Source organism: Pseudorca crassidens, chromosome 1, assembly GCF_039906515.1.
Source record: "Pseudorca crassidens isolate mPseCra1 chromosome 1, mPseCra1.hap1, whole genome shotgun sequence".
Lineage (NCBI taxonomy): Eukaryota > Metazoa > Chordata > Mammalia > Artiodactyla > Delphinidae > Pseudorca > Pseudorca crassidens.
In genome coordinates, this window is record NC_090296.1 from 121,283,278 (window position 1) to 121,309,381 (window position 26,104).

The 26,104-nt window shown below is 56.5% G+C and overlaps 1 protein-coding gene and 1 long non-coding RNA gene across 2 annotated transcripts in view; one reads left to right on the forward strand and one right to left on the reverse strand.

Moving 5' to 3' along the window:
* LOC137232030 (uncharacterized) overlaps positions 1-4,408 on the reverse strand; it is a 78,164-nt gene extending 73,756 nt beyond the window's left edge. Inside the window, exon 1 of the long non-coding RNA XR_010946848.1 lies at positions 4,088-4,408. This is a non-coding gene — a long non-coding RNA (uncharacterized lncRNA). The remainder of the gene's footprint in view (positions 1-4,087) is intronic.
* On the forward strand, positions 2,475-25,982 carry LOXL1 (lysyl oxidase like 1). The gene is made up of 7 exons (XM_067753076.1): positions 2,475-3,975; positions 17,469-17,577; positions 20,354-20,491; positions 20,983-21,139; positions 21,730-21,825; positions 23,438-23,553; positions 25,644-25,982. Exons 1-7 carry the CDS (start codon positions 2,823-2,825, stop codon positions 25,648-25,650), a joined length of 1,776 nt encoding a protein of 591 aa, XP_067609177.1. The 5' UTR covers positions 2,475-2,822; the 3' UTR covers positions 25,651-25,982.
* Positions 25,983-26,104: the final 122 nt, after the last annotated feature.

The window sequence follows — 26,104 nt, forward strand, 5'->3', positions numbered from 1 at the left end:
AAGGATGCTGAATACAGATAAAACATATGAAAGGGGGCTTCCCTGGTGGCACAGTGGTTGAGAGTCCGCCCGCCGATGAAGGAGACACAGGCTCGTGCCCCGGTCTAGGAAGATCCCACATGCTGCAGAGTGGCTGGGCCCGTGAGCCATGGCCACTGAGCCTGTGCATCCAGAGCCTGTGCTCCGCAACGGGAGAGGCCACAGCAGTGAGAGGCCTGCATACCACAAAAAAAAAAAAAAAACATATGAAAGGGACAGAGAAAATGGGGAAGGGGGGAACACCTTTGGGGATGAACCCCTCCCTTCTCTCACCAGTCCAGAGGAAAGAAAAAATAGTGGCCACATGCCTGGTACTGTGCTGGGTACTTTTCATAAAACCTCTTATTTCATCCTCCCAAATATACCACAAGAAAGGTATTATTACCCCCAAGTTATAGATGAAGACTGTAGCTCCGAGAGCCTAACGGGCTTCCCCGGGGAGCATCTGGAGGCCAGGCCAAGACCCCAGGTCTCCAGTCTCAGCAGAGATAGCTGGCAGGGCCGCAGCCCTGGCCCCAGGAGCCTGCGCAGAGGCCCAAGCTATGCTCAGAGCAGAGTTTATTCAAACAGAGCCTAACAGGAAACTTGGCTCCTCTGACTCACTCTGATTCGACCTTATTAAGAAACAAGAAAGAGCAGCAGGAGCCAGCACTGGGTAGGGTTTCACGCCAAGAGCTGGCTCCCAGGCAGAGGCCGGCTGAGCACAACAGCCTGTGCCCTGATCTCCCCACAGCTCCAAAGCCCTGAGGCAGCCCCTGTCCCCTGCCTGGCTCAGGAAGAAGGGTTCTGCCTGCTCCACTCTGCCAGTGGGGCTCCCCTACCTCACAGCCATCCCATATCCTTCCTCTGTTCCTCCTCTTCCCTTCCCCTCCCTGCCTGGGGGTACCCTGAGGCCTGTTTCCACTGCTCCTCCTCCTTTCCTGGTGCTGCTGCCCATCTGGCTGGCGGGAGGGCCCTACAGGACCCCAGGGATTCCAAGCAGCTGAGGCCAGCCCTGCAGGGGGCAGGCGGGCGGGAGGGAAAGCTTAACCCTCCTGGTCCCGGCCCTCAGCATCTGGTTCAATGTCCTGAACCAAACCAGTTGCTCTTTGCAGGATTCCTGTCTGGAGTCTGAGATCAAACCCCATACCGGGGAGCCGAACGGCTTGTGTTGAACGGGTGCTGGCTGGACTATGAGGGTAGACAGAGGCACCGAGTCACCTGAACCGAGCCGCATCCTGAAGCACAGTGGGATGGGGGAACAAATGCCGGCTGGCAAGGATGAGGAGCCAGGGGTCCAGGGTGTCTGAGGAATGTCCACTCTGGCTGTCCCCTCCCAAGGTGGTCTCCAGGCATTTCCAAAGTAGAAGGGGAATCTGGAGAGACCAAGTTAAGGGCCGGTTCTTCCTCCTTAGTGTATAAGCACAGAGGGAAATTTCTGTCCTCCAGTTCCCATGACCAAGGTTGGAGAAGGCAGTCCAGGGGAGGCATTCAGAGTGATTTCTTGGATGCCAAAGTGTTCAAACTTCTGAGGCCCCTCTTATTTCTGCTGAGAGAATAGAGAACCTGCCAAAGCACTCTTCCACTGATCAGATGTGACTGGATCAGAATGGGGAAAGGACTTGCCCAAGATCACCCAGCAACCTAATCACAGCAACTGGACTAGTCCCGTTCTCCTGACTCCCCCTTTCTGCTATGTGCTCATAGCACATAGTGCCTCCCAATGATGCCTATCCCATATCAAAGGCAGCCCCTGAGTTTCACTTTATCCATGTGCACACTCAGGTTATTTCTAGGTTATACAGGACAGAAACCACACAGGATGGGCAGGAAGTTGATCTCTCCCATGATTTCACAAGTTCTGTTCAGCACAGGGGCATACTTCCGTTCTACAGACTGGGAGAGTTAAGGCCCAGGGATGTGCCAAGAGGGAAAAAGCTGAAGGTCCATATGCTTTGTGCTCAGGCCCAGTGAACTAAGGTACACCCGAGGTCCAGAATTAGAGAACGGCTCAGCTGGGAGTCAGCATCTTGCCCAAGAAGGCCCACCAACAAGGAGGGTATCTGATCACTGGCTTTGGAGAATGGGAGCCCAGGAATCCTGGGGAGAGGCTGGAGTGGACACGAGTCAGGGGCTTATTCAAGCCCGAACAAGAAGCCAGTAAGGTGAGACCAAGGATGCTGGGTCCAAAGCAGAGAGAAATGGTCAGAATGGTGCTGACACCTCAGCCCCGTTATACCTGCCAGGGCCCCACTCACCGGGCCTGAGTCCCCAGAGGCCCCGTCCTACTCTCTTCTTCATTCCCTTCCTCAGAGGCAGGTCTGGGGCTTGGCTGGGAGCTCCAGAGACTGAGGGAGCACAGCAGCTGTGGGACAGGCCACATAGCTAAAACCCGGCGGGCCATAGGGCCCCGCGGAGGAGGCCCCAGCAGGCGGACCAGGCTGCCCGAAACCTCCCTACGCTCCCAGCCTGTTGCTTATTCATTCAGAGTGGGAAAGCGCCAGCCCAGCGGCCAGCCAGTGCCGGGCTGGCCATGTAAGGCCCCCAGGCGGTCCTGCCTGCCCGGTGCCCTGCAGAGAGCCTCGTGCAGCCCTGGGCACCGCCCCTGCCCTGCCCTGACCCCTTGGCCTCGAAATGCTGTCATCGGAGGAGCCGTCCCGCTCGGGACAAGGCCAGGATGGACAAAGCTAGAGCTGGGGCAGGCAAGGAGCCGTCCTGTCCTCGAGGCCGTGGGAAGAGAAGCACGCACAGGGGGCCACTCCTGAGAGCCTCTCAGTCCACCAGGCCTCTGCAGAAGGGCCACCATGGCTCTGGCCCCAGCCGGTTGGCAGCTGGGGGCCCTGGTGTGGAGCGCCTGCGTCTGCGTCCTGGTGCACGGGCAGCAGGCGCAGCCAGGGCAGGGCTCGGACCAGGGACGCTGGCGGCAGCTGATCCAGTGGGAGAACAACGGGCAGGTGTACAGCCTGCTCAACTCGGGCTCAGAGTACTTGCCTGCGGGGACTCAGCGCTCCGAGAGTAACTCCCGGGTGCTGCTGGCGGGCGCCCCCCAGGCCCCGCATCGGCGCAGCCACGGGGGCCTCCGGCGTCGGCAGGCCCCGTCGCTGCCCCTGCCCGGGCGCATCGGCTCGGACACCGTGCGCGGCCAAGCGCGGCACCCATTCGGCTTCGGCCAGGTGCCCGACAACTGGCGCGAGGTGGCCGTCGGGGACAGCACGGCCATGGCCCGGGCCCGCACCTCCGTCTCCCAGCAACGGCACGGGGGCTCCGCCTCCTCGGCCTCGGCCTCGGCCTCGGCCTTCGCCACCACCTACCGCCAGCCGTCCTCCTTTCCGCAGCAGTTCCCCTATCCGCAGGCGCCCTTCGTCAGCCAGTACGAGACATACGACCCCGCGTCGCGGACCTACGACCAGGGCTACGTGTACTACCGCGGCGTGGGCGGCGGTCTGGGCGCAGGGACGGCGGCCGTGGCCGCGGCGGGGGTCATCTACCCCTTCCAGCCCCGGGCGCGCTACGAGGAGTACGGCGGCGGCGAGGAGCAGCCCGAGTACCCGCCGCAGGGCTTCTATCCGGCCCCGGAGAGGCCGTACGCGCCGCAGCCGCCGCAGCCGCAGCCAGCCGACGGCCTGGACCGCCGCTACTCGCACAGCCTGTACAACGAGGGCACCGCGGGCCTCGAGCAGGCCTACCCCGACCCGGCCCCCGACGCTGCGCAGTCCAACGGTGGCGCCTACGGCGGCGACCCCCGCCTCGGCTGGTACCCGCCCTACGGCAACATGCCACCCGAGGCCTATAGCCCGCCGCGGGCCGTGGAGCCGCAGCCCCCCTTCCGCGTGGTGGAGCCTCCCTACCTGCCGGTGCGCAGCTCCGACGCGCCCCCGCCGGGTTCGGAGCGCAATGGCGCGCAGCAGGGCCGCCTGAGTGTGGGCAGCGTGTACCGGCCCAGCCAAAACGGTAGAGGTGAGTACGTCCCGACGCCCAGGCCCTCCTCCATCCTTTACTGAAGGCCTCCCCCAGCTGCTAAGTAAGGACCCCCACCCTCCTCCCCATAGGCAGCCCCAGTGTTTCCCACCTCCCGGCCTTCGCCCTGTCCACTCATCATCATCGGTGCCAGGATTTGGCCAGGCAGGCCGGGGCTCTGACTTGGGGGGATAAGGGGGTGGAGGGACTGGACAGGTTTTGTAAAGAGACGCCTTCCAGACGTGGCTTGGGTCATCTGAGGACAAAGTAAAGGAGCCCCCCTCCCCGCCTCATTCCCATCAGGGCATGTCCTCCACGCTTGGAGGTGCCCCTCTGCCAACCTCACAGGGTGAAGCAGGGAGCATCAGGGTCAGAAAGGCCTTAGGGGACGCCTCTGGAGGTGTGGCAAGTTCCCGGTCACTGGGCATCTGTGAGCTTGGCCTGAATGAACAGGAGGTTAGAAGAGAGAATCTGGGCTGACAGGAGTGCAGACTAGATAACCCAGAGTTCCTTCAGGGGCACACTGCAAGGCCCAGACTAGAGAGGCGAGTGGGGCACCAGCCTGGGCACCGAAAAACTTACTAATCGAGATAAGTAATATTTTAATGCATTTTTAAATCAAGAATAATGCAAAAAAAAAGAAAAAAATTTTAAATAGAATCAGTTATGGTGGCATGCCAAACTGTATTCAAGCCTGAGGCAAACTGAAAAATCAGCAATACTGATCATCTTTATTTGAAATTTTGATGTTTTGTTCATCACAGATTTTTTTGTGTGTTAATTTTGATTTTTAAAAATATTGCCTGAAATGTTACTTCTCTTAGCTACTGAGTTTTTAGGCGCCCTCTTAAATTTTGCTCCCCAGGCCAGGGCCTCAGTCACTTCACTCAGTTCACCCTAGTCCTGGCCCTGGGGGAGAGTCCCAGGAGGCAGCTGTGGACAGGGGTGCAGGGGGTGTTGAAGATATGACCTAGTTTTGGGAAAGCCCAAGCCATCTACACACGAGGACTCAGTGGAAGGGGCAGCCTTCCTTCTTCAGATGAGCAACTCCACATATGCTGATAGCAGGCGGAGTACCTTGGCAAGGGCCCGCTAGTGGTCTGGCCAGGGCTGAACGGCCATTGGTCCTGCTGTCCTAGAATTCCCCTTCCTGCTTCTGTCTCTGCAAGTCCAAAGTCAGCTTTGGTCAAGGTTTTCCATTCAGTCCCCAATGCATATGCGTTCCACCCCAGCCTTGCCTCTTTCAGGCTGCGATTAATACCATGATTCTTTACTCCTGACTCTCTGCTCCACAACAATGTTTCTGTGCCAGGCGCACCAGGTGAGGGCGGAGCACTGCAGGGCTCAGGGGCACAGGTAGTGTACCCCCAGCCTTTGCTCCCCTGCCTCTGTCCGCACGGGGACGCTTCCTTGTCTCCAGCCATAATGACCTTGGGTGAGAGAGGCTGCCGCTGGGGTGCAGGGGTGGGGACTCCCGTCTCTCTAGGGGCTGCTGGAGCCCAAGGCTAGGGGAGAGGAGTGTCCACACTGGCAGTACTCACTCCCTCATATTCAAGGCGTAGCACTCAAGTTGGGTGCTGAATCCCACTTTGAGAACCTGCAGGAGCTAGGACAGGAGCTAGATGGAAGGCCCTTCTGTGATGTGATGAAGGATGCGTCCTCCTGCCACCGTGGCCTCACCCGGATCTGATCCGCACCAGGGCTTGTGGCATCCCTGCAGCAGGGTGTGTTACAGCTCTGCATCAGCTGCTCCCAGAGCTCCGTGGAGGAGAGCGTGTTTTACCTATAAGCTAAACTTCTGTGGTAGCTTTTCTTAGAATGCGAGACCACAGAGTGGGGCTCAGCCAGAAGCACTCCACCTCTGGGCAGAGGAGAAAACCGACGCCTCAAATAGCAGTGCTGGCAGAGCCAGGCCTGGGACTTGACATCTACGCCCCAAGCCAGTGGGTTTTCTAAGGTCCTTCTTTAGCCTCTCAGTTCTTAAGGTTCAGAGGGGGATTGGCCAGAGCAAGGCTATGTTTGGAGCGGGGGGTGCTTGGCACTTAGCAGGGCCTCTGGCCATTGCCCCTGAGCCCCAGTGTTCAATTGGGATTAAAGACATTTCTCCCTGGAACGCAGTATACTAGATGCCAGGCTGAATCCAGGCCCTGCCCTGAGGAAGGAATAGAAAAGGGGGCACCTCAGTGCTGTGATTGGGCAGGCACTGGGGGGATGGGTTAGGGGACCCAGGGGAGGGGCCTCCCCAGTTGGGGGCACTAGGAACTCAGGGAGGACTTCCGAGAGGAGGAGGTGCCCAAGCATTGCCGCAAGCTGTCAGCACCCTCCAAGTGCCCCTTCCCTCGTCATGGGGGGGAAGGTGTGTGTGGGGCGGTGCAGGCTAAATCGGGGCTCACAGAGAGGCCAGAGAGGGAGCAGTACCTTCTCCCCCATCACTTGTTCCCCTTCCCACCCTGCTAGGCTGGGACCATGGAAAATCCCGGTTTGGGGAAGGCCAAGCCTTGTGCTTGAGATCAGACCCCCAGGCCTGGTGTGGGAGTCCAGAGTAGATTCTCCGAGACTGACCTCATTCCTCCTGGCCGCACACCCAGGGGTCTGAGGCTGGGCGCTGGCAGCCCACGTGCATGTGGGCGTGGACGCGGACATGTCCTCACAACACCAAACACATGTGCGCACCACCCACGTCCTCCACGTTTGGGCAGTTTCCAAGCGCCTGTCCAGAGCCTGGTTTCTTCCTTGGGTGCCTGCACCCCCTTCCCTCCCACCCCGGGGAGGGGGGCTGTCCAAGGCCTCCTGCAGTACCGTTGTCTCTGAAATGTGTAACGGGAGGGAAGGCGAGGAAACAGAGGCCCAGGTCACATACCTGGTCTGCCTGTCACAGCAGATCCGTGCAGAGGCCTGGAGGGTGGCTGCCTGCTTCCCAGGCCCCTGTGCTGTGCCCCTCCCTCTCCCAAGCCGGGCCCTCTTCTCCTAGCCTCCTTGTCCCTGTTCCTGCCTCCTCACAGCCTCAGCTTCTCTGAGCTGGTGGTACCGGTGCAGACTAAGATGACTTCTGGCCCTAGAAGACCACGGCTTTTCTCTCAGGGCCCCCCCCTTACACCCTCAGCCTGATTCACTGCCTCTGGCCACCCTATGAAAGCATCGTGGAGCAGCCACCCTGGTTGTCCTCCCAGGGCATCTCTGATGGCTGTGCCCACCTTGCCTGGCGTGGGTCCTCCTTCCCTGTCCTCACACAACCAATCGGAGCTGTGACTGCCTCCTCCCTGGTCCCTTCCAGTCCATCCTACGCATGGGGCAGATACACCCTTTCCTTGCTGACCATATTACTCTCCTGCTCAAGAAGACTCTGTGGCTCCCAAGGCCTTCAGGACAAAATCTCAGCGCCTTAGCCTTTGCATCAGAACCTGAGGCACCTCCTTCCTCTCCTCTCCTCCTTCTCCCTCTCTCAGGCCTCCACAGCCCCCACGAGGATTGTGCTGCTCCTAGGCCCAGGTGTTTCATGTCCCTGCACTCACACAGGGGTGTTTCTAGGGTACGTCCCTCTCCATCCAGCTTCCTGCACCCAAGAGGCCAGATGGGGCCCCTTAGTCCCTGAGAGCAGCCCTGGCTCCCTGCTGCACCCCCTACTTCCTACCCCCCTGACTCAGGTCGCCCACCCACCTGCACAAGGCTTGGAGTCGATGCAGGAGGCCTGGCCACCCAGAGCATCCCGAGTTAGAGCCCCCAGGCGAGGATGATGATGACAAGGTCAGCCATTGCAGAGGAGCCCTTGCTGAGCTTTGTGGCTGGAATGTGCAACTTCATTCACCCGCACAGCCTCCTAGAGAGGGGGGGATTACGGTCCTCTGGTACAGATGAGAAAACGGAGACCTGGGGAGGTCTCACCGCTGGATGCAGCCGAGCCAGAATTCAAACTGAGCCTGTCATCTCTGCATTGCACTCAGTTGACCCGGGAGGACCCTCACACCACCTGCAAGCCAGCTGGGGCAGGACCTGAACCTGGACCTCAGTTCCCCCAGCCACCTCCAGAGGGATAATTCTGTATACATCATCTCGTAATTCCCACAGCAACCCCACCAGCCAGATGCTGTTATCCATCCCGTTTCATAGATAAGGTGACAGGCTCACTTGCTGACTGTCACACGACCTCTTAGTAGTGAAACCAGAATTTGAGTCTGCATGGCTCTCCATCCTGAGTTTTTAACCCCCATGCATTATTTTTTTTTCTACATTTTCATGTATTAAGGCTTACCTTGCACATCCATTTGGTCATTCAGCAGATGCTTGACTCCTACCATGTTCTGGGCACTGGTTGCGACAGAGTGAGACGAAACAGAGAGAGTGCACAGCTTCGAGCACCTCCCCAGTGAGGCGTTGGCGTGAAGCCTTGTCATTCCCACTCTATAGACTCCAGAACATTCGTTTAACAAGCACATCTACAGCACCTGACACTGTTCTTGGAGCTTTACAATTAGTCGCTTAATTCTCATAACAACCCTCGGTATTGTTATTACCCCCATTTTGCAGATGAGGAAACTGAGGCCCTCGGAGGTTAAGCCCAAGGTTGCATAACTGGTGACTGGTGGAGGCAGAATCACAGCTCAGCATCCCTCCTTCCTTCCCAGAAGTTGTCTCAAGTTGCTCCTTCAGAAAGAAATGGAGTCTTCAGGCCGAGGAACTTGGGGTAAAGGGTCAGACAACTATGGAGATAGAGGGACCTGTGTCCTCTTGTTACTCCCCTGTTTGGCAATGGAAGGTCACTAGTGTCAGAACAAACAAGTCGTGTCCGAAGCAACCTCATCGCAGGCAGATTTCCCGTCTCCTCTCGTATCATTTAGTTGCAAGGCCATATCCTCTCTCCCCTGTTCTCAAACTGGACCATCCCTGCAAGAAGAGACAGCTCCCATTTTAAATAATCATAATAGCCACTGCTATTATTGAACCCTTAATATGCACCAGACACTATACCAAGCATTTTGTTTTTATTTCCTCGTTTAGTACCCCCAGCAAGCTTGTGAGGTAGATGATATTATACCCCCATTTTACAGAGGAGGCAACTGAGGCTAGAGAAGTTCAGTGACTCATCCAAGGTCTCAGAATTCAGCAGCAGCCAAGCTCAGACCTAGGCTGACTCTCTCCCCCACTGAACCATCCCAGCCTTCCCTCTGCTTCTGCCCCGCAGGGAAGGGTATGTCTCTGCGTTCATTGCTTCTCTCAGGTCTAAACCCCCTAGGACACAAAAAGTTGGATTTTTTTTTGCCTTGAGTTCACAGGCCCCACAGAGCCTTTTGGGCTGGTGGCTGAGCAGGGTGGGGAGTCCTTCGGGACTTACAGGCACCAGGCTACTGCCACACTTGGCCCGGGAATTCTGGCCTTGCATCCCGGCCTTTCGTCTCCTCTCCTCCCTCTCTCCCCTCCCCAGGGACCCCCATCTCAATCTCCTGTCACCTCCAAAGGGGCACTTCTCCCTAGTAGTCCCAGCCCAAGTCCACCCCACTCCTGTCCAAGCCAAGAGCACATGGAAAACTCCCCAGGGCAGTGGCTGGAGCGGCAGGACAGGAAGGGGGGGGCGAGGAGCGGGTGGTCCGCCCAGGCAGCCCACACCTGCTTCCAATTCTGTGCCCGGCATTCCTGCGGAGTAGCAGTCCGCTTGGGAGGAGGCTGGAAGGAGAGGCTGGGTCTCGTGCCTCCCCTGCCCTGACCTAACAGCCTCCTCACCACAGGCGGTTGGACCCAGAGGGCCTTTTTGTCTGGATTCAGGATTACAGGGCTGGGGCTGCACCTGGGTCCCTCTCCCCCTTACTCATGGACACCCAGAAACTGGGCATTTAGGTATCACCTGAAAATGGGAAGAGGGTGTCAGAACACCAGAGCGGGAAGGTCCACAAATGCGGAAGTCGAGGCCTGAGGGGGCTTTGCCACCAAAGTCTCAGGAGACAACCCACCCTTCCTCCCCCTTGTGGGCCAGCTGGAACCATGGGTTTTCCAACCCCAAAGCTAATCCTTTTTCAAAAGAAAGGGCTTTTGGAGTCTGTCCCAGCCTCTGCCTGATAATGAAGGCTGTGCTCACACAGGCAGTGCCAACAGACCCTTTGTGGGGTGCCAGTATTTGTGCTTGTGCTCGCTGAGGGCTTACAGGTGCCAGGCCCTGAGCTGGGTACAGGGAATTCAGGGGCGCCCTGGACCCATCCCTGTTCTCACTGAGGTCTCAGCCCAGCAGCAAGAGACCAGGCAGGCAGGATGCCGCGGCCCAGACCCACTTCCATCTCACCCAACTCGCCAGCTCTCAGAACACGCTGTGCAGCTGGGCGGCAGGCAAAGGACAATCCCACCCTCCCCTTCCCCCAGGGGCTCTCGCCTGGCTGAGGAGAGCAGATATCATCTCATGAGGAAATTCAGCCATTCAACAAATATTCATGGAGTTCCTTACTTTGTGCTGATGCTGGTCTAGAGCTGGGTATTCATTAGTTTTAGAAAAGAGACAAAATTCTTGTCCTTGTGGATCTTGTATTTTCATGGGTAAACATAATAAGTAAATAATAGAAGGGGTAAGTACTGTGGAAAAAATAGAGATAAGTCAGGGAGATCTGGAGTGTTGGGAGAGGTTGCAAAGGTAGTCAGGGTGGGCCTCATGAAGGTGGCATTTGAGCAAAGACTTGAAGGAGGCACAGAGCGATTCATGCAGCTATCTGCAGGTGGAGCATTCCAGACAGAAGAAACAGCCAGTGCAAAGGCCCCAAGGCAGGAATTCCCTGGGGCTTTCAGGTGTGTTCCAGTGTGGTTAGAGCAGCGTGGCATGGGTGTGGGTGCATTATGGGAGACAGGTCAGAGAGGCAACTGGGTCCAGACCATGGAGAGCCTGTAGGCCACTGTGAGGACTTTGGCTTTTGCTCTCCATGCATTGGGGAGCTCCTGCAGTGACATTTAAACAGGGTCTCTGACTGCTATGCTGGGAATGGACAGTGCGGGGGCCGGCAGGGGGAGTCCGAGAGGAGGCCTGTACAGAGATCCAGGCGGAGATATCGGTGGCCGGGCCAGGGGTAACAACAGAGGTGGTGGGCAGTCAGTTTCGGGCTATATTTTGGAGGTAGAGCTGATGGGATTTCCTGATGGATTGGATGTGGGGTGGAAGAGAAAGAGAGGGGTCAGGCATAACAGGAAGGGTTATGTCCTGTGCAACTGAAAGGATGAAGTTGCCATAAGCTGAGATGGGAAGGCCATGGGTCGAGTGGGTTTTGTAAGAAAGATAAAAAGTTCAGGTCACTGTGAAGGGTCTGAGGGGCAGGGAGGGAACCCAGGAGACCATACGATCCTCAGGGGCTTCTGGAGGTGGAGAGAGGGGCACTAAGCAGGGCCTGCAAGGGTGGGCCGGCAGGAAGGTAGGGGCTGTCTTCACATTGGGAAGAGTGTGAGTGAGTGAGGTGTGCAAGGAGGTGGCAGAAGGCTTGAACAGAGAGGAAGGTAGCTTGCCTCCGCAAAGGTGAGCGGCAACCTCCTCCCAGCCCAGCCCCGGCTACTTCCTGGGCAGTTTGCTCAATTGAACAAACACACATCCCCTCCTCTGACTCTGGTCCTGCCACTCAGAGGAGCAAGGCCATCGCTGCCCGTGAACTGCCTCTCCCAGCCTGGTGGGGGCAGCAGGCCCTTGCTGGAAGAGGTAGGCTTTGGGGCCTAAAAGACTGTACTCGATAAGCGCGCGCGTGTGTGTGTGTGTGTGTGTGCGCGCGCGCGTGTGCGTGCGTGTGTGTGTGTAGCAAGGAATTCCAGGACAAGGGCACTAGGGGTCAGAGGCCAGGGGCAGAAAATGTCAGTTGTGTTAGGAGCTGCCTACTGATCCTTAGGGTGAAGAGATCTGGAAGGCCAGACCACAGAAGGCCTTAGCTGCCACTCTGAGAAGTCTGGGCTTGATTCCGTAGGTGATGGGGAGCCAGTGAAGGTTCTGGGCCAGGCTTTATGACCATCCTAGCTCCTTTGCCTGGGCTGTATTGCCCTTCACGGTGGACCGCAGCAGATCCTGCAGCCACCTTGCCTGCCTGCTCGTCACTCAGGTGTGGCACTGCCAGGCTGATGCTGGCAATTTAATGTCCTGATTATTAGCTAATAATTTCTCAGGACCCAGCGCGCTGGCTCCCGCCCTGGAGGCCCTCGCAGCTCATCTTTATTCAGGCCGTGTTCTGCGAGCCTTCCGCTTTCCCCACCTAGGGGCTCCTCTGGAGTCTGGCCGCTGGAGCCGAAATATCCCTCTCTGCGCATATTTCACAACCCACTGACCGGTTCCTGCTGGACATTGTTTATCCTCCAGCCCCGGGCTCAAGAGATTAGGGCTCTTTTGCATTCTGTTTTCCTTCATCTGCTTCTTGTGAGCAGGAGGCCTGGGGAGGAAAGATTTCAAAGGAGACGAGGTTTAAGGAACCCACAGGAAAAGGGAAGCCAAAGGGAAAACAGGTGAGGTGTGGGCAAAGCAGCAGGAATGTAACCTCAGACCCTCCACTCCGGGCAGCTGCCAGGAACGGCTGAGCAGAAAGGAACAGATTCCTCCTAAAGCAGGAAGGATTTAGGTCAGACGGTGGGAGAATTTCCTGGCAGCGAAAGTATCGTCTGCAGAGGTTGTGAGAGGTCTTGGGCTCTTGCCCAAGGCTGGGGAATGGACTGAATAGCTCCTGAAAGTATTTTAATCTCCAAGTGTTTATGGAGCCATCAAAACTGCGCTCAAGGGGCAGTTAGGCTGCTCTCCCCATCGTCCACATGGGAGACTGAGCCTAAGAAAGGGAAGGGACCTGGACAGTAGGGCGTTGGGCGAGATGGCACAATGGCCTGCTGGAGTCTTTCCCCACAAGAAGGCCCCGGCTGGGTCCTGCCAGGGGAGGGGAGGACAGTCCTCGGCTTCCCACGGGCTGGCACGTGGGCCAGCTGGCAGCTCCAGGCCCAGCCTGGGTGAGGTGGGAGGACATCGGCCTTGGGAGGGGGCCCTGGATCCTCCACAGAGGAAGCTCCAGGGGCAGAGCGGGAATGCACTGCAGCTCAGTGTCTTCACTGCCCTGGAGGGTCTGATGGGGCCCCCCCAAGGCTGAAGGGCTTCCTCCAGACCAGAGGCTGCCTGCAGAATGGCCTTGGGACCCGATTCACTCACATCCAGCCCCTCCCCAGCCAAAGAGCCTGGCTTTGGTCATCCCAGGGGTCTTTGCTACCCTCTGACTCAGTGTGCCCCCAATCCTGGTCCGGGCTCTGTGCAGCCTAAACCCCCGTGGTCAGCACATTGCTTCTGGGGAAGAGTTCTCACAGCGGGCCGGCCCCAGGCTCTAGGGCATGAGTGAGGTGGAGAACACTCAGTCTGCATCGATGGAAGCAGTGAGGCCTAGAGGGGGGCCAGGCCAACCCAGGTCCACGCAGAAGGTCCGTGACAGCAGGGTAAGAAGTATGGCTCCTGCCTACCTCCTGGGCATGGAAGGCAGGATGCTGATGGTGACCAGGCCTCCCTGGGTAGCCTGAGCAAGACCGTCCACCCAGCCTTTGAGTGGTCGGCCCCATCCGCAGGGGTCCATCCCCGGGAGACTGGCTAGATGGGCCCTGGAGGTTGCATACTGTGGAATCCCACTAGCAATGACAAGCAATGAACTTGACATATCTTAAAAGTTTACATTGGAAATCAAGAAACAGAATGAGACTATAAGACAATGTCATTTATATACTTCAAGGATACATACCCACTTCCAACACACTGCAGATTCTACACAGAGACACAGATGTTCAAAGATATGTCTGAGGGTCAGGGTAAGGATAAAGGTTCAAAAAAAATAATGACAAGAGGGGCCTTGCATAGACCAGTTTAGTTGGTTAGTTTGCTCTGAAATGAGAATTATGATAAATTCAGTTCTCTGCATTTATGAAAACAGGAGTCTCTGGGAAAACTGCCCACTGGAACCTACTTTATAATGTCTCCAGTGCCAGGTCCAAGGGCTGCATGACTCCGTATATTCTGGATAAGAGATCGCAGGCCCCCAACACACAAAATGATATCCCATGACTGATGGTTCTCCCTGCCTTTGAGTAAGCTTTATCCTCTCTCCAGGATCTTCCTTTAAAATGCACACTTCTTGGGATGGTGGGGAGGGGAGGGGAGCACGGGTCTGGTTGTAACCAGACTTCACCCAACATTGGCCACCATGCCTGGAGGGCCTGGTTGTACCCCACAAGCCAGAGACAGCAAACTGGTACCCTACATCCACAAGCCCCCACTCAAGCCTTCCCTTATCCTCCTTCCAACATCACACAACCCCCCCACACGCCCAAGCCCCTATGGAGGGGCTGAAAACCCAAGCCTGCAGGCCTGGCTGCTAATGGAATGCCTCCTGGGAGAGCAGTGGAGAAGGAGGCATTGTTCCTTCCCGGGAAAACATACCAGCTGAGGCAGGGGGTCTGCTGTTCCCAGGGACCTCTGCAGGGGTCCTGAAGTGGGTGGGGGGGACCCAGCCTGAACTCCCAAGGCTGCTCTCTTTTCCAGCAGCTTATCCCAGGGCAGTGAGGGTGTGACAGGGAGGGGTGGAGGGCGGGCCAGGGGGAGCTGGTTAGGGGAGTCACAGGACCTCTGTGATGGTCAGAGGTGCAGAACAAAGAACATAAAATAATGATCAGGGTGATTCCATTCAAGTTCTGGAAAAGGCATAGCATCTAAAGTGATTAAAAAAAAGATGAGTGGTTACCTGGGAAGGAGGGAGGGGGGATTTACTGGGAAGGGGCTGGAGGGAACTTTCAGGGAGGATGGAAACAATCCATAGCTTGATTGTGGTGGTAGCTACACCGTGTATACATTTGTTGAAACTTATCAAACTGTATGCCTAAAATCTGTGCATTTGACTGTATGTAAATTATAACTAAAAGAAATTATTTTTATAAAAAGAAGAATAACAAGTAGAGTCCTGGAAGGAGGTTGGGACCTAAGAGCTCCTCCTGGGGCTTCCCTGACTTGCTGTGTGACTGTGGGCAAATTCGTTGCCCTCTCTGAGCCTCCGTTCCCTCCAGCACCTCTGTGTGCCCTGGTGTCCTGAGGGAGACAGCGTGAGGAGCATGCTCGTGGATGACTGGAACAGTAAAGTATGAAGCACTAATCATTAAAGAAGCCTGCCTGACAGAGACTGACTGCCTAACGGTCAGTCAGCCCTGAAGCACGGTGGGTTGCCCCACTGAGGGGGTGAGTGGGGCCCAGGCCCTGCCCTCAGAGAGTGCATAGTCTGGAGGGGAGTAGACACAGGTAAATACGATAGAATCTAATTATAGATCAATACAGATCTAGTAGTGAGAAGTGTGTGCAGCTTGGAATGTCACTGCCAATCAGGGAAGACTTCCTGGAGCAGGAGGCACCTGCCTGAACCTGAGATTCCTCCACAGTAGAAGGAAGATGGTCATCTTTGGCTCAGTATAGGACTAGGATCAGGACTCAGTATGTGATCATAGCCGGGCTGCAGTCAGAGGCCAGGAGTGGTACCAGCCCTTGCTGGCCCTGAATACCCCTGGCCTCTTAGCTGGCTCTTCCAGCTTCCCTGGACTGCAGAGCCAACTCATGAAATGGCCTAGAGAGGAAGGGTCGGGCCAGAAAAGCTTTGTAGAGCCATCTGTGCAGTGTTTATTGAAACCGGGCCTGGGGTGGGGGGTGGTAGGCCATCTGGTGCCAAATGCTGGGTGTCATGAAGCTTCAGGCCCAGCTGACCCGCCACCACATGTTGCTGAGGGAAAGGCTCTCTGGTGACGGGAAAGGGGACCATTCCTGTCTTCTTCACCTCCCCCCTCCCCACAGCATAAGCTTCTAGGGACCAGAGGGTGAGAAACAGCTCGATACGGAGGTGGCCCTTGCCTTCAAGGCCGGAGGATCCCTTGGGAAATGACTACAGGCATTCCTGGGGGCTTGAGTAATGGGGCCTAGGCTGGCCAGGACAGCCCCCATCAGCCAGGAGCCACCTCATCCTCACCCACCCTTGTGTTCCAAGCTTCCTCTTCATTCCGAGTAGGTGAGATCACACCGGCTGCTCCTGCATGAGGCCGGAGCCCCAGGGCGAGCAGGGGTAGGGTCTGAGAACCCCAGGCATGTGTTTGTGAGGGGTGGCGTGTAGCAGACACCTCTGGGAAAGGCTTAGAAGCCAGAGTTCCCCTCCTCTGCCTCATCTTCTGGACCTATAAGCTGACAAGAGGGTTTTGGCAGCAAGAAGGGGCTAGAAGCCTGTCTGCATGACTCAAGCCCCTTCACTGTGCCTGCCCCCCAAGAACAGAGGGCTTGAAAGAAGCTAAGAGGAACCTACAGCTTCATTTTATCATTTATCTGCCAGAATCCCTGCAGCCTGAGAGGGGAGGGTACATGGAGGTCCAGGCCCATTCCCGTTTAAGCTGGTGGCTGAGCTGAGATGGAGCCCAGGGCTCTGGAGTCCCCCTGCCCACCTCCTACCCCACCACGTGCCCCACCCCTTCCACACACCCAACATCAAGATCTTTCCTTCTTTATTCCATGTGGATAGGGTCTGGACACCTGAGTTCGGTTTCTGCTTATTCCTAATCATTCTCACTGGGACTAAGTTATGTACGGGGACGGGGTCGGAGTGGGAGGCAGAATGGACAGACCCCTGGCTCTAGCATAACCTGGGGAACAAGTGATCCAGGGGCTGGAGCAGACTCCAGACTTCCCCTGGGCACTGGGCCCTAGGCCCTGCAGGGCAGGGAGCCAGGCCCTCCTCAGATTGGAGGCCTGAGGCTGCAGACAGGGGAAGGTGTGGTCAGGTCTGGGGGCCAATGACAGGATGAAAGGAATCCTGAGAAGGGCGGGCTGGGCGCCCAGGCTGAGAATCCTGCCCGGTCAGCAGCCTGCTCTGGGGACATGTTTTCCTGTGAGCCCCTCCCTTCCTCGTCACCCCCACTTCTGCCAACCAGCGTTCACCTGGCTCTGCCCAGGAGCCTTCTGGGACCCACTCGGGGTCAGAAGCCCAGGGTTCTCTCTTGGCGGCTCACAAAGAATGCCAGCTGCAGGGGTGAGAGGAGCAGAGGGTGTGTGGGGTCTGGTGACCAGAGGCCTGGGAAATAAGGACACCAAGGGGAGTGTCTCTGTCAGGAAATTACTTGGGTCCCTCAGTCCTCCCTCCAGGCCCTTGTTCATGCTACTCCTCCTGCCGAGAATACCCTTTTGTCTTCTCCTGCTCTCCAAATTCCACCCAGTCTCCCAGGTCTGGCTCATGTCCCAGGAAACTCAGCGGTCCCAACAGCACGGAATTCCAGAGGTGAGCCCCTGCCCCCTGACCTCCCTGACCCCACACCTGAGCCTAGGGAGAACGGTTCAAATCACACACCTTGCTCACGCTGGGAGGTTTCCAGGAGGAAGTGACAGCCTGTGTAGAGGAAGGAGAACAGCACAGGGCGTTCGGGGTTGGAGAGGTCTCTGGGCTTTACACCTGACCAGCCTGACCCTCCTCAATGCCAACCATTCTTCCCTCCTCCCTCTCTCCCTCTCCCCACTCCAGGTCTCCCTGACTTGGTCCCGGACCCCAACTACGTGCAAGCGTCCACTTATGTCCAGAGAGCCCATCTGTACTCCCTGCGCTGTGCTGCAGAGGAGAAGTGTCTGGCCAGGTAAGGAGATGAGGATGAAGCGTGGACAGTCCCCGGAACCTGTGTTCGTGGCGGCCAGGCTGCCTGAAGGCTGCACGACCCTGGCCTCTTCGTCAGTGGGCCTTGCCTGCCCCGAGGCAGTAAGGTGTGGAGGAGAATGAGAGTGATCCAGCATTTCTGTATATATCACTATATGAGGAACCTAATGGTATTTAATCTTCACACCTGCCCCAAAGGTCTGTGTTGCCCTGTCAGTAACTGAGGAGCAGTGAGAGGAACTAAAACCTTCAGATCTGAGGTGTCTCATGAGAAGGTTCCTCGTGGGGAGCCCAGGGAAGTCTTATAGACGCCTTCAGGATAGAGGGCAGGATTATGGAGTCATCTCCACAGAGGACAGGTGTGGGTTGTCCAGCAGGGGCTGTGGGCATGGGTAACAATGAGGCCTCAGTTATGTGTTGCACTAGAGAGAAGGGAAGGACACCAGTTTACTTGAACCCGGGAGGTGAGCACAGCCAGCTCTCCATTATTCCTGGGTTCTTCTGCCTCTTGCAGAGCTTGCTTCGGAATTTATTGACAGTGAATGTTCTGTTCAAATATGTATGCTTTGGGGACATCTCCCTGTGCTAAAAGAACTAGTTAAAGATTATATTGACGTACTTCTTTTATTGACAGCTGTCTATGTTGAAAGCTCCTATTTTTCTTAATTATTTGCTTTTTTTAAACAGTTGAACTCTATTTACTTTCACTTTTGAGTATCTGGGAAGCCCGTTAGAACCTCAACATTTTCTCACTAATGAGACCTCGTTCACTGCCACTCAGAATAGCTGCCCACAAATTGTTATCCATCTGGAACAAGACAAGGAGCTTGCACTGGAATGTAACTCAACTTACTGCTTCCTTCATCGAGAAAGTCTTGCTTCAAAAAAAGGAAGTTATCAGCTGAACTAGACAGTGTGATTCGTGATGTAGTTGGTTTACATGCTGGTGCAAATTCCTTATCTCACAACAGACTGGCAACAGACAGTGTACGAACTGGCACCAGTCCAGGGACCACACGTGAGTTCCACTGAGTCGGCCTGCCCACTCAGGTCTCGTCTCTGGGAAGAGAGCATAATGTGCTTACTGCTCCTGCTACAGCTCCTCCAGTGGGGAGGAACTCAGCCTCCATGGCCGTCTGTTGAGGCTGAGTTTTGAGGAGTTTGAGTCAAAACCAAACTGTTATTCCGTCTTCATGGAATACCCCGTGTGCCCACATCTGAGCTCCCAGATGGGCTGGGGCGGAGGCAGTGGGGCTCCATCCCAGGGCTATCCTGGTCTAGCTGGAGAAAGTGGCCTCTTACCCAGAACCAAGTGACAGGGAGTGGAAGGAGAGCTAGAAGGAGCAGTTGGCAGGCTGGAACTGTGGGCGGCCAGAGGAGGGAGAGGTTGGCAAGGGCTGAGGCATCAGCGGAGGTTGGGTGTGGGATACAGACCTAGAAAATGCAGCAGAACTGAAGCCCTGGAGCAGCAGGGCCCTCGGAGATTATCGAAAGTGTGGGCTGCGGACCGGTACCAGTTCACAGACAGCAGGCAGAACTCAGATGAGGAAAGGAACTTGCTCCAAGTCTCACCACGAGTTTGTGGCCAAGCTGGGCCTAGAACCCAGACCCTAATGGTTTCCCACGGTGTGCTGAGCCCAGCAGAGGGGTAGGACTTAACTGAACAGAGGGAAGGAGGATGTCTAGTTCCAACACAGACAAAGACAGATTCCAAGCCTCCCTCAGACAAGGCCAAGGGCCTTACGTCCTGGCAGACAGGAGCCTACACTGCCTGTTGTCCAGACATCCTCTCAGAGAGAGCTAATCCCCATGACTGGCCACCTCCTGCCTCAAGCCTTAGGGCCCAGACCTTAATGATTGCCAGGGAAGTGCCCCAGAGTCTGGCCGAGACAGCTGTCCACAGTCAGCTGAAGAGGAAGGAGCCTTCAGCTAGCCCTCGTTCCGACCTATGGGATGTGTGATGTGTGTCCCCTCACTGCTGCCCCTCAGTTTCCTCTCTTTTCCCTTCTCACCTCACAAGGCCCATCTCAGCTGGCAATTGGGGGTCAGCAAGTGAATTGTGAACAGGCAATCTACACCAGACCAGTGCTTCCTGAGCAAAAAAGGGCAGGTCGCTGGCCCTGAAGCCACACAATCAGGGAGAGGTGGTCTGCTTACACTGACCCAGCTCAGGTTGTGTATGGTATCAGGGTGTGTTGTAGGCAGCACTGTTAGATCTCACAGGCAGTCATGATTCCTCTAAGTGGGGCAATCAAGGCAGACTTCCTGGAGGAGGGGACCTGAGTTGGGTCAAGGAGGCTGGGCGAGTTCTGGGTCAAGTGAACGGCACAGGCAAAAGTACAGATCAGTGAAAGCGTTAAGTCTGTTTGGGAGACAGTGTTTGAAGCTGGAACCCAGGTGTAGGGGGAGGGAGAAGGTCAGAATCTCCTGGATAGGGCTATTTTATAAAAGCCCTCCGAAGATTTTGATTTGCCCCCACCCTCAGGGGCTGTCCCCAGCTGAGAGTCACCTGCAGGCATCAGGGACCCTCAGAGGGTCATTATCAAGCCAAATGCTTCTTTAGAAAGACTCCTTTGGCAGCTGCCAGCCACATGGCAGAGGTCAGAAAGGAGGGGATGGCCCGCAGAGAGGAACAGAGGCCTGAGCCTTGGCCGCAGGGCAGGGGTCAGATGTGAGAATCTTCAGGAACAAGCCGACCTATGCTGGGTGTTTGCGTCTGGTACCCAAGCCCACTCTGGTCTCCCCGCCTGTCCCCACAGCACAGCCTACGCCCCTGAGGCCACCGACTATGACGTGCGGGTGCTGCTGCGTTTCCCCCAGCGCGTGAAGAACCAGGGCACCGCAGACTTCCTTCCGAACCGGCCGCGGCACACCTGGGAGTGGCACAGCTGCCACCAGTGAGTGGGCTACCTGGCCCGCCCCCCGTTCTGGGCCAGGGCCCTGGGCCTGAGTGCCCCTCCCCAGGAGCACTCCGGAGGGGCAGTGCTGGTGGGAGGGCCCCGTACGTTGTTTTCTGCCAAGGATCCATCACTGGGGCAAGGATTTCTCAGAGGAGCCTTAGCAAAAGCCGCAATGGAAGATGGGACACAGAAGGATCGGTCTTGATAGGGGACAGAAGTATCTAGAATACAGGGCATCACCCAAGGGAGGCCGGTACAGGTGGGAGCCCAAGAGGAAGTGAGGGGTCCTGAGGAGGTGCCCTCCTAGGGTGACTGGCTCAGTGAGGACACCAGAGATGCTGCCTGTGGGACACAGTGACCAAGGAGCCCCAGGAGCCCTCAGGAGGTGGTGTCACAGCAGGGTCACCTGGGCCCGTCTCAGGAGGGGAACAGGCTGGGAAGCCAGGGGTGACTAGGCCCTCTTCTCCCTCTTCTTCTCCTGCCCCCAGGCACTACCACAGCATGGACGAGTTCAGCCACTACGACCTGCTGGACGCAGTCACAGGCAAGAAGGTAGCCGAGGGCCACAAGGCCAGCTTCTGCCTGGAGGACAGCACCTGCGACTTCGGCAACCTCAAGCGCTACGCGTGCACCTCTCACACACAGGTTGGGCTGGAGAGGCAGGGCAGGGGCTCTGAAGGACGGGGGGAAGCCCGCCAGGGATGGGGAGGCTAGGCCAAGCTAAAGATGGGCTAGTGCCAAAGCTCCTGGCCGTTCAGCTCAGAGAGTGCAGGTCTTCTTGCCAGTCCTGAAGCCACCAGAGAACCCCTCGGGGCTACCCTCCACCTCCATTCCCAGGGGTGTCTGCTCATGGAAGGAGCGGAACATTCCAGCGAATTCTGGATGGCATGATACTCCATTTGCCTAGCTGTCCACCCGAATCCATCTTTCTGTCCAAATATCCAGAGAGTGTCCATCTATCCTGCCTGCCTGTCTCTCTATCCATTCCTCCATCCATCTCTCCCAGGCATCCCCCCACCTTCATTTCATCCCTCCATCTGACTATTATATCTATCATCTCTCTGGTTCATCCACCTAGTGGGCTTAGGACGGGGCAGACCCACTCTGAGCAGCTACCCCAGGCCAGGGTCAGGACGAATCACAGAGGAAGGAGGGCCCCAGGCTGCTGAAGTGGGCATGGGGTGGCTCTGAGGAGTGCACAGCACCCCAGCCTCTCTTCCTGTCCCTTTTCCTAGGGCCTGAGCCCAGGCTGCTATGACACGTACAATGCGGACATCGACTGCCAGTGGATTGACATAACCGATGTGCAGCCCGGGAACTACATCCTCAAGGTGGGGCCCCTGGTTGGAGGCACTCCTCCAACCTGATGCTCACCCTCGGTGTCCCCGCCTCTGACATAAGCTTCACCCTCTGGGCGTATCAGCTGATGAGGTCCCTGAGGTCTGCACTTCCCACCTGAAGGTTTTAGCCTCAGGCAGACACAGCCTCTTCCCGTAAAAACACCGACGAACCTTCGGCCCAAGTGTGGTGATCCTAGAGGAGGCGGTGACTCTGTCTTCCCTAAGTGGCAGAGGACTTGGAGAGCCATGGGGTCCATTCCCCTGTCTGTGAGCAGGGCAGGCTCTGTGCCATCTGGGAGAGGACACTGCCCTCCCTGAGAGAGACCCTCAGCTCCTCATAGGACCCCTGCAAAGCCAAGGGCACTTGTGACCATGGCTTTTCCATGTGGCCCGAACCCCTCCTCCATGTACACTCGCTCCAGTGACCCGTCCCTTGCGGAGACAAGTAGAAGAGCACGTTAAGGACACACAGCCCAACTTGGAACATCCATGCAGGCTGAGCGGGGGCCGGGTCATCATGACCTTACCTGGGGAAGACACATCTTAGCCTCCTCTTTGCAGGTGCAAAGCGAGGGTAGGGCTCACTCTAGGAGGCCCCCTGGGCCCACCGCTCTATGCTGGAGTAAAGGAAGAGCAGGGAAGGTGGGCCTGGGAGGCGGCTTTAACCTGCATGAGGACGGGCTGCTGGGTGGCCGCATTCAGAACACGGCAACCTGGAAGCAGTTGGTTGCGCCCCATCCTGGGCACCTCTCCATGGGCTCGGTGAGGCCTCTGCTCAGCCTCGCCCAAGGGCCAAGGTTGTCAAGCGTGTTCTTTTCCTTTCCTTTTTCATCCACTCTCAACAAACTCGTACAAAGGCCTTTCTGAGTTCTAGGTTCCGAGGATTCAAGGCACATAAGTAATGCACAGTTCCTGCCCCTAAGGAACGTAACTTAAATATAACATCGTTTCCTCTCTTCTTAAAATGTTCTGCAAATAAGGCTGGGTGTAGCCCACCCCAGCGAAGCCCTCCCCTATCAATCCAGCATTTAAAGGATCTCCTCGTGTCCGGACAGCTCCTCTTCAGATAGGTTATGCTTGGGTCATCATCTCAGTGAGTGTCTGGTACCTTGGGCTCCAGGGCAGGAGATGCTACCTGGCATCAGACAAGCCTTCCACAGGTCACCTAGACAGGCATGCGAGGTGAAAGGGTGCGAGCCTCGGAGTCAGGGAGACCAGGCATGGGATCCCTGCTCGGCCCCTCACTCACTGCTGGGTTCCCTGGGGCAGTGGCTCTGAATGCCCCATGCGAGGCCCCCTGGCCTGGGCTCTGACTATGGGGAAACCTGTCTTCCAAGAAGGATGATCCAGCAATGCTTCCTTGGACTGTAAGCTGCCTCTCTCTTCATTCCTCTCTCTGTCTCTCTGCATCTTCCCCCGTCTCTCCATCCGTGTGTCTCTGTCTCTGTGTCTCTTGGTCTCTCACGGTCTTTCTCCATCTCCCTGTCTCCCTCTCTCCGGCTCCTCTGTGTCTGCCTGTCTGCCTCTCCACCTTCCCTGGTGACCAAGTGAAGCACAGCCTCATGACCAGATCCCTTTTCCTTCTGTTCCTTTCCTTCTTCAGGTGCACGTGAACCCAAAGTACATTGTTTTGGAGTCTGACTTCACCAACAATGTGGTGAGATGCAACATCCACTATACAGGTCGCTATGTTTCTACAACAAACTGCAAAATTGTCCAGTAAGTGCCCTTCCTCCAACTCTCCGTACCCCAGCCCCTCTCCTACCTGAGGAGCAGGCAGGGCCACATGAAACATGTAGGATACCTGCCCCGTGGGTCACCTTGATGGCCGCACACAGCTGCGGCTGGACCGGCCACCCCAAGCGGAGTGCTCAGGCTGCGGGCATTGACCCGGGGCGTGATCTCTCCTGAGGTGGAGACCAGCAGCAGGCAGTGTTGTTGGGTGGAGGTGCATGGGCTCTGCATTCCTGCTTCTGTGACTCCCTCACTCTGTGACATCGGGCAGTTCACCTCACCTCTCTGGACTACTCTTCTCTTCAGCACTTCCCACGCAGACTTGTGAAGAGAATTTAAAGGCCTGCCATCTGTGTGTGTTCCAGGACCCTTCACACGGGTGCTCAGTGAATGGCAGCTGTGTGAGCATTAGCGTCCGTATCGGGTGGATTGAATTAAGCAGTCTCAGATTAGAACTGATTCTGGTTGGAATCACTTCTAACAGTCATCAGTCCCTGGGCCCAGATGTGGAGGGAGTCGATAAACTCCCAGGCCTTTGGCACGTGGCGCCTCAGCTGTTGCTGCCCTGCGCTGGCTGTCCTCAGCCTCTCTCCTGATTCCTCACATGAAGTACTTTGCAGAGGGACCCCCTGCTTACGAACTCATTAAAAACCCCATCCCACTCCATGTGCATTTTAAATGCTTGAACAGGTCAAAGCAACTCTTTTCCATTTAAAAAGTAAAGAGAAAAAGAGTAGTCTCCTAGAGCTTTAGTCCATCAGCTGAGGAACAAATGGCAGGGATCCCAAGGCCCAGAGAAGCATCTTTCCCCAAACGTGTCTGCTTATTAATGGTTGATAGGTATGAGAGGTTTAGGCTATCACCAGGGTCAGGGCTCAGTGTGTGGCCGGGATTAGGGCTCAGTGTGTGACCGGGATTAAGGCTCAGCATGCGACCAGGGTCAGGGCTCAGCACGTGAGCAGGCTCAGAGCTTGGTGTGTGAGGACTCAGTGTGTGTTTGGAGATAGCCCTCGCACCCTTGGCTGCTACCGCTAAGCTAATGTTCACAGCCCTCCACCACACCGTGAGAACAGTAGCCTCTGGTTCAATTCAGAGACTAGGTTCCTCATTCGCAGAATTCGATCAGAATTATCCAGGTCACAGAGTGTGTTGGGAACGACTGACTCCCGCCCCATCCCTGGCAACTTAGCCCTTCGGCAGGCCTGGGTTTGCAGCACCTTCTCACTCAGGACTTGTCTTGTTCAGCCATTAAAAATCCAGGAGTCACCTAAACAGTAGAGGTTTTCTGGGAAGCAGTTCTAGGGAAGGAGAAGGATGGCAGGAGGAAGGGAGGCAGGGGCATACAAGGGCTGAGGGGTGCGAGGGAGGTGGGGAGCCTACATGCCCTCTTGTACCCCCTGCTGCTGGGAAAGGTACATCCAAATAGCCTCCCGCTTCCCCAGGTGGCACCACGAGCTGGGCCCCTCAGCAGGGCAGACAGAGAAGTTGCCCTGCGCCCCCCTCCAGCTACCCTGGGGCCTGTGAGTGCAGGGCATGCCGAGGCCCTTCCTCCCGAGCCCTTTACATAAGTGCTTGGAGAGGCTCAGGTCTCATTAGTGCGTCTCCTCGACCCTGACCACAGGCAGGCAGCTGGGCCAGCGCGCAGGAAGCCGGACGGAGCGTTTCCAGAAAGGCCACGGGACTGACGCTTGTGGGTTTCAATCATGTTTCTGAAGAGGAAAAAGGAGGCCTTTTTTTTTTTTTCCAAAAGTACTGAGTTAGAGAAAACAAGGAAGTATTTCCAGACAGTAGCAGCTCTGCTAATGGCCTAGAAAAGAATCTGGAACTCAGGGCATGGGGAGGGGTGGTGCCGAGACCGTGCCCTGCATGGGAGTCCATGAAACCCCTCTTTATGGAGCCCCCTTTCCTGAGCCCAGATTACTGACGGAAATGGAGGCCCACGCCTGCCCTCCCACTTGGGATCCAGGCTGTGGAAGGGAAGCGCTCAGCTGGGGAGGCAGTGGGCGCCTTGCTGACAGTTGAACGAGGGGCCCACGCCTCAGCCTGCCTTTGACCTCCTCTCTTTCTTTCCTTAGATCCTGATCTAGGAGAGGGTGTGCAGATGGTCAACCTCCCCACCTCCCAAAGCAGGCCCTGCTCCCCAGGCAGCCTCCCGCCAGGACAAGCCCGGCTCAAGGGGCCCAGCCACCACCCACAGGCAGGGGCAGCTGGACGCTGGGAGCATCCTTCCCTGCCCGCCTCAGGGAGCAAACGTGGACCAAAACCACAGGGATTCCGGATGCCAGGCCCAACTGGGTACTTAACTTTCCCCTACAACGTGATTTTGTTGGTTGTTGGTTTTTATTTTTTATATTTTGGCCATACCACAGAGAAAGATTGCCCAGGCCTGGGCTGAATAAAACAAGGTTTTTCTACTCTGTGGTTCTGCACGTAGCCTGCCGGCCGGGTTGACCAAAGCTAGGTTGGGCTCAGAGGGCGTCCTTGGGCTTTGTCCTTCCCTAGCAGAATGTGGAAAGGGCAGCCACCACCGTCTGAG

Bases quoted from the DNA above. Each gene is read 5' to 3' on its own strand.
- LOXL1 (XM_067753076.1), top strand. From the start codon at position 2,823: ATGGCTCTGGCCCCAGCCGGTTGGCAGCTGGGGGCCCTGGTGTGGAGC. The intron at 21,140-21,729 runs GTTGGGCTGGAG...CCCTTTTCCTAG, and splicing joins CGTGCACCTCTCACACACAG to GGCCTGAGCCCAGGCTGCTA. The intron at 21,826-23,437 runs GTGGGGCCCCTG...TTCCTTCTTCAG, and splicing joins CCGGGAACTACATCCTCAAG to GTGCACGTGAACCCAAAGTA.